This window comes from Petaurus breviceps, unplaced genomic scaffold (genome assembly GCF_028583685.1).
Source record: "Petaurus breviceps papuanus isolate PSGF00001 unplaced genomic scaffold, PetGlider_PUasm1.0 115, whole genome shotgun sequence".
NCBI lineage: Eukaryota > Metazoa > Chordata > Mammalia > Diprotodontia > Petauridae > Petaurus > Petaurus breviceps.
Genome location: NW_027185612.1, coordinates 1988699 through 1996266, shown reverse-complemented (window position 1 = coordinate 1996266; position 7568 = coordinate 1988699). Strand labels below are relative to the sequence as shown.

General features: G+C 39.5%; 1 protein-coding gene across 1 annotated transcript in view; it reads right to left on the bottom strand.

Annotated features, from left to right (window-relative positions):
* AOC1 (amine oxidase copper containing 1) overlaps positions 1-4269 on the bottom strand; it is a 16570-nt gene extending 12301 nt beyond the window's left edge. Inside the window, exon 1 of the mRNA XM_069084868.1 lies at positions 4235-4269. Within this exon, the coding sequence (XP_068940969.1) occupies positions 4235-4266 (32 nt within the window). The 5' untranslated portion in view covers positions 4267-4269. The remainder of the gene's footprint in view (positions 1-4234) is intronic.
* Between the last annotated feature and the right edge of the window lie 3299 nt (positions 4270-7568).

Genomic DNA, 7568 nt, shown 5'->3' with positions numbered 1-7568 from the left:
TCATCATCATTCAAATTTATATCAGAATTACAAGATCTCAGTGGTGGAAGGGATATCAAGCTCTTTAATCTAAACTATACCTGAATAAGAATGCCCTCTACAACTTCTACAATGAGCAGGGTACAAACCCTAGCAGATTCATACTAAGAAGGTATTCAGTATAGGTCTAATGATGGATTCATCTCTTTCTCAAGGATCAACCTGGCTCAGTTCAAAGGAGCTCACCACCAGGTTGACTCAACAGTGGTGGTAAATATTTTGGTCACAGAAACCCTCAAACAGCTTCCAATCTACGGAGAATTTTGTTGTCAAGTGGTCATCTTGCCTTTGCTTGAAGACCTTTATTGAGGGGGATCCCATGATTCTGTGACACAATGACACAGAATATCAGTGACATTCTGACACACAAATATCTTTTGGATCCCTCCAATTGTGAGGAGTTTTCCCCCTGACATCAAAGGCAGCTAGGTGGCACAATGGATAGAGTAATAGGCCTGAATTCAGAAATACATGAGTTCAAATCCAACCTTGGACATTTCCTAGCAGCTCAAAATGACATGGTTAGTAAATTTTACAAACAGAACCCAAACCAAGGACAATTGACTCCGTGACACACAAGGCTCTTTCCACTACACTATACTGCTCTTCTACAAATAGATACAAATAGAAACAGAGAGACTCAAGGGAAGTCAGAGACCAAGACATCCAAACAAAAGGAGGATGAATAAATGCATGAAAATATATTGGTGAAGTATTTACTATGCATCAAATTCTATATAGAAACCTGTATATAGAGATCTTAGAGATAGCTGTAGAATCTCTAAATTGAAAGAAAGGTATAGATTTGCCCCTGGAACAAGATGAGGGTCCCAGAGAATCCTGATCTCACATCTGTGGCATCCTGACAGGACTCAGACATGTAGGATCTGATGATGAGGGTGTTTGACAAGATGGGAGGAATGGGGACACAAAACTAACACAAAGAGTGAAGTGAAAAGAGGGGAGATCCTGTGCTCTAGTCTCCATTTCTGATCAGACACATCAGCAACTTCCCTGGGATTGTTTTGATGGTTCACTACAAGTAGACCCTCCATACTTCTCCCCAGCCATTTTCATGCCCTGTCTCCATATACATACTTTCTCCTCTGACCCATTTAAAAATTTTAGCTCTGTCTCTGGCCACTACTTCCATATATGTGTTATTATCCTTTATTAGAATGTAAGCTCCTTGAACTCAGGAACTGTCTTACTAGTGTGTATTTGTATCCCCAGCACTTACCACAATGTCTGGAACATAGTAACCAACTAACAAATACTTTTCTATTCATTTGTAGACCTTAAAAAGTCTGGAGATCCTAATCCCAATTTAAAAAAGCTGGGGATTCTAATACCAACTCATTGAGAAATTGGTTCTGAGAGGAAGGTAGATACTATTTCCATTTAGGATTCTTGGGGTACCCTTGAGGGGTTGGAGTTTCTGCAATGCTATCAGCTTGAGACCTTATTCTGGTGTTTAGACAGGGAGAGAAAGGATTCTGGACTGGAGTGGTAATGGGAGAGCTTCAGAGAGGTAAGGAGATTTGAGATGGGACCTAAAAGTTGTATAGGACTTGGTTAAACAGATAGGCTAGAGGAGGAATGGGGAACCTGTGGCCCTCTAGGTCCTCAAGTGTGACATTTTGACTGAATCCAAACTTGAAGTTTAAAGGATCATGCTTGAGGACCTAGAGGGCCACATGTGACCCCAAGGTCACAGGTTCCCCACTCCCATGGGCTAGGAAAATCACAAGAACAAGTATATGGGTATCAGAATGACATACTTTAGTTGTCATGCAATGAATAGATCAGATTGATTGGAGTAAAAAACTTGTATAGGGGAGAAGCAAGAGATTTGGTAATGGGTATGAGTTGTGGTTTATCTGTTAAGTTAGAAATGGTGGTGAGGTCTTGAGAGGAAGATATTTTGAGGCAAGGAAAGAGCCAGGATAAGACTCATAAAGAAGTAGAAACTAGAGAGATCTGGGACAGCCTTATGTAGCAGCAAAATTGAAGGCAAAAGGAAAAGAGGATGGAAGAGGATAGATAGTGTCTTGGAAAAAATGAACACAAACTTGCACATACTTTGAGAGATAGCGGAAGATAGAAAGGTCTGGTGTGTTCTGGTTCATGGGTGTCACAAAGAGTTGGACATGACTGAACAACAACAACAACAACAATAACAACAACGAGATGATTACCACGAGAACACTGGATGGACAGGAGATGAGCAAATGCCTTGGCTATACAACCCAGGAAAGGTGAGAAAAAAATCTCTACATGAATTTGATGTCCTTCACAATTTTGATTGTCCTTCTTTGGACAACCCCCAGTACATCAATATCCTTCCTACAGTGCAGTTCCACAATATCCCAGGTGTGGCCTGACTAGGATAAAATCCAGAGATTCTAATACTTTCTTGTCCTGGACACAATATTTCTCATAAATTGACGTAAGATTGCATTAGCTTTCTTAAGATGTCCCAGATTGAGCTTGCATAAAAGCCCCTAAATGTTTTTCAAATGAACTTTTGTATGGTCAGCCACTCCTCTTATATCTTGTACTTGTGAAGGTGATCACTTTGAATTCAGGGTAGTCCAATCCAATCCAGGTCAACATGCATTAGCTAAGAGAAGGATCCTGAATTTTTAATATTCTGAGTTCCATATCAAGGGAGGATATACATATAGATTATTTCCCAATCATCCCAGAAAACATCTCCTACAGGTGATGCAACAACAATTTAAGGAAGTAGGAGAACACAAATAATATAGGTTAATAATAAAAGGCTTTTAAGGGGTGGCCAGGTGGCACGGTGTGTAAGAGCATTGGCCCCAGAGTCGGGATGACCTGGGATCGAATCCAGGCTCAGATACTTAGCACTACACCCAGAAATAACTGGCCGTGTAACCTTGAGCAAGTTACTTAACCCCAATTGCTTGTAAAAAAAATAAAGCTTTTGAGTTAAAATAGTTTCCAACAAAACCTAGTATTCTGAGTCACACTGCTAATAAAATGCCAGTTATCACCATTACCATCACCACCATCACCACCACCATCATCATCATCAAATACATCATCATCATTATCATTATCATCATCCTCATCATCATCGTTGTTAGCTTGCAGTGACTGAATCTTCAGCACAGAGTTGACACTACATTTCTGCTGAGCTAAAGCAATATTAAGAGAAAAATAGTGGAGGATGCTGATAAATGTTTAATTATTGGACTCCCTGGAAAAAATGTTTTGCATAAACTTTTAAGCTTAATCTATATTATTAGTACTTTCTTAAGTCTAGCAATCAATACAATGATAAATCAAGCCCTGATTTGCAGCACTTGCTGATTTCTGAGGTGAAAATGAAACAATGGGTTCTGAAGGTAGTGCAACCCTTTTTCCTTCTCCCTTGAATTTTCCCCTTTTGCTAGCTGATGTTCTTATTACAAGATCAGACAACTTTGGTGTCTGAGGCAAAGTTCCCTGTGGATTACTATCAGAGACAGCCATCGATAATGTCAGGAAAAAAATCTTTCCTCTTCATATGCTACACTTCTTTTCATTCTTAAGAAGGCAGGGCTCTTGACTTTGGGGACTGAGGAACTATGGAAAAGGGCAGGAGGTGAACTGGAAGGGGATAGTAAGAGTCTAGACTTCTTGGCTCCTGGTGTCACTAAGATGTGGAGATACCAGAGACAGAGGGAAGAGCCTTTTCTTCTTCCTTGAATCTTTTATAGCATATTGTCCCTCTCATACACACTATGAGTTTATCTTATTCTAATTTGTATTAATGAGTTATGTATGCATCTAATTCCTACTTAACATTTTCTTTATTAGAATGTCACATATGGATGGTGTTGTGCTGGGTGGTAAGAACCTCTGTGTTTTTGGTACTGATTGTCAGACCAAAATTAGCACAAGTGGCAGAGAATCTGTTGCATCTCAGCCTCAGAGGCTGCACTGAGTGCACAACAATCTGCAAACAAAAAGTCAAGCATCATTTCTCCCTCCTCTCTGGTCTTGGCTTGTAGTCTTTTCAGGTTAAATAGCTTACAATCAGTGGTGGCAGCTGACCTTGATGACATTTTCATTTTTGTTGAAGGCAACATCAGGGAAAACAGCATTGCTTCATCCATATGTGGAACCACAGCTTACAATAAATGGAGAAAGTTTGAATGCTGTGGAAAAGTTCATTTGCCTTGGCAGTATACTTTCCAGGGATGTCCACATTGATGATGTATAAACTGTCAGAGCTAGCTCAGCATTTGGGGGGCCCTGAAAGAAAGTGTGGGAGAGAAGAGGTATTGGGCTGCCTACCAAACTGAAGGTCTTCAGAGCTGCTGTGCTGACTTCATTGTTGTATGCCTGTAAAATCTGGACAGTTTGTCAGTGCCATGCCAGGAAACCAAATCTCTTCTACTTGAATTATTTTAGGAAGATTCTGAAGATTACCTGGCCAGAGAAAGTACCTGACACTGAGGTCTTCTCTTAAGCTGAACTGCCAAGCATTCAAACTCTACTGCATATAGGCTGGGCAAGTAGTCTGAATGCCAAACCCATGCTTACCTACAAGATTATTTTACAGAGAACTTGCCCAAGGCAAGCTCTCACAAGGTCTCTTTGAAGAACTTTAGTATCAACTATGAGATATGGGAGAGGTCAGCAAGATGGGTTATGCAAATCCAGAGACATCTCCATCCCAAATGTTCTAATGGACTATTTGTGCCTGACCTGTGGCAGAGACTTCCAAACTCTTATCGGACTGATCAGTCAAGTTTAAACACACTGTACCCTGACCCTAACATCACGATGTTATTGGTCTTCTTTGAAAATGAAGGATGAACAAAAACATTAGAATGTCAGTTCTTTTGAAAACTGTGGGTTTCTTATTTTTTCATCTTCAATACACAGCAGAGGGACTTATACTTTTTTCCTTAATAGTACTTATTTTTTTCCAATTACATGTAAAGATAGTTTTCATCATTTATTTTTGTAAAATTTTGAGTTCCAAATTTTTCTTCCTTCTTCCTTCCCCTTCCCCCTTCCCCTCTGCCCAAACAGCAAGCAATCTGATACAGGTTATACAGGATTTATATATTTTTGATTGCTTAATAAATGAATTTGAATATTTTTGAAATCACTTTTAAGCACTAGGGATGCAAATATAAGCAAGCAGGAAAGTCCCTGTTTTTCAGGAGCTTACATTCTTTACATGCAGTAAGTCAACACATCAAAGGAAAATGGCAAGTGGAGAAGGAGATCTGGAGATGGTCAGATAGTGAGGTGGCAGTCTTGATCTGGGCAAGAAAAGGTGAAAGCCCAGACTGGCCAGAGCAGACTTCAGAAGACTGAGTCACTAGCAGCCGTGGCAGTTTCCAGACTTCTCATTCCATAAATGCCAAAGAGAAAGCAAAAGTTCAGTAGGGAAATCTATTGGAAATGGGTGAGAGAAGAGTGCAGTCTGGCCCCTGCCCCCAGGACAACAGAAGTGGTGGTGTGCAGTGGCTGCAGCTGCTGCCATGTGGCTGCCTCTGAAGCTCCTGGCCTGCAGATCATAGGGGAACCAACCAATTATTCAAGGGGTAAGCTCTTGCTTTGACCTTCTTGGATCTGGGTCACAGTCTTGGGTGGTGGTCCTGGAGTGAGGAACTCTAGCACGCTGGAGTTGTGGTGGCTGTAGAGAGCGTGCCCTCCTCATAGCTCTGACAACAGCTGTGAAAACCCCAGCAATTTGGGACACAGTTCTCTCCACTATAGAAGCAGAATTCTACCATGGCAAAGAGCTCAAAAGTCAAGGGAATTGGCTGGCAAGATGAGCAAACAGAGGAAGAGAAATCAGACCATAGAATGTTTTTTTTTGGGGGGACAAAGAAGATAAAAACATGGAACCAGAAGAAGGCAACAAAGTCAAAACTGCATCAAAAGCCTCCAAGAAAAATATGAACTAGTCACAGGCCATGGAAGAGATCAAGAAGGATTTTGAAAATCAAGTAAGAGAAATGAGAAAAAATTGGGAAGAGAAATGAGAACGATGCAAGAAAATCATGAAAAGTGAGTCAACATGCTGCTAAAGGAGACCCAAAAAACACCGAAGAAAATAATACCTTAAAAAATAGACTAACTAAAATGGCAAAAGAGGCCCAAAAAGCCAATGAGGAGAGGAATGCCTTAAAAAGCCAAATTGGCCAGATGGAAAAGGAATTTCAAAAACTCACTAGGGAGAATAATTCCTTCAAAATTAGATTGGAACAAATGGAAGCTAACGACTTTATGAGAAATCAAGATACTATAAAACAGATCTAAACAAATGAAAAAATAGAAGGCAATATGAAATATTTCACTGGAAAAACCACTGACCTGAAAAATAGATCCAGGAGAGATAATTTAAAAATTATTGGACTCTATGAAAGCCATGATCAAAAAAAGAGCCTATAAATCATCCTTCAAGAAATTCTTAAGGAAAATTGCCCTGATATTCTAGAACCAGAGAGCAAAATAGAAATAAAAAGAATTCACCAATTGCCTCTTGAAAAAGATCCCCAAAAGGAAACTCCTAGGAATATTATAGCCAAATTCCAGAGTTCCCAGGTCAAGGGTAAAATATTACAAGCAGTCAGGAAGAAACAATTTGAGTATTGTGGAAACACAATCAGGATAACACAAGATCTATAATTAAGGGATCAAAGGGATTGGTATATTATATTCCAGAGGTCAAAGGAGCTAGGATTAAAACCAAGAATCACCTACCCAGCAAAACTGAGTATAATACTTCAAGGGAAAATATAGACATTCAATGAAATGGAAGACTTTTAAGCATTCTTGTTGAAAAAAACCAGAGCTGAACAGAAAATTTGACTTTCAAGTACAAGAAGCAAGAAAAGCAAGAGAAGGTAAACAGGAAAAAGAAATTGTAAGGAACTTATTAGAGTTGAACTCTTTACATTCCTACATAGAAAGACAATAATTGTAACTCATGAGACTTTTCCTCAGTATAAGGATAGTTGAAGGGAATATATATGTATACATATATATACATAGAAGGGTGTATGTGTATATATATATATGTGTATACATGTATACATAGACAGAGGGCACGGGATGAGTTGAATATGAAGGGATGATATTTAAAAAATAAAATTAAGACGTGAGAGAGGAATATATTGGGAGGAGAAAAAGAGATACAATAGGGTAAATTATCTCATAAAAAAGAGGCAGGAGAAAACTGTTACAATGAAGGGGAAGAGCAGGAAGGTGAAAAGGTATGGGTCAACCTCACTTTCATTGGATTTGGCTTAAGGAGGGAATAACATACACACTCAGTTGGGTATCTTACCCTTCAGGAAAGTAGGGGGGAAGGGCACAAGAGGGGGGATGATAGAAGGGAGGGCAGATTGGGGGAGAGGGTAGTTAGAAACAAACATTTTTGAAAAGGGACAGGGACAAAGGAGAAAATAGAATAAGTGGGGGGTGGGATAGGATGAAGAAAAATATAATTAGTCTTTCACAATATAACTACTATGGAAATGTTTTGC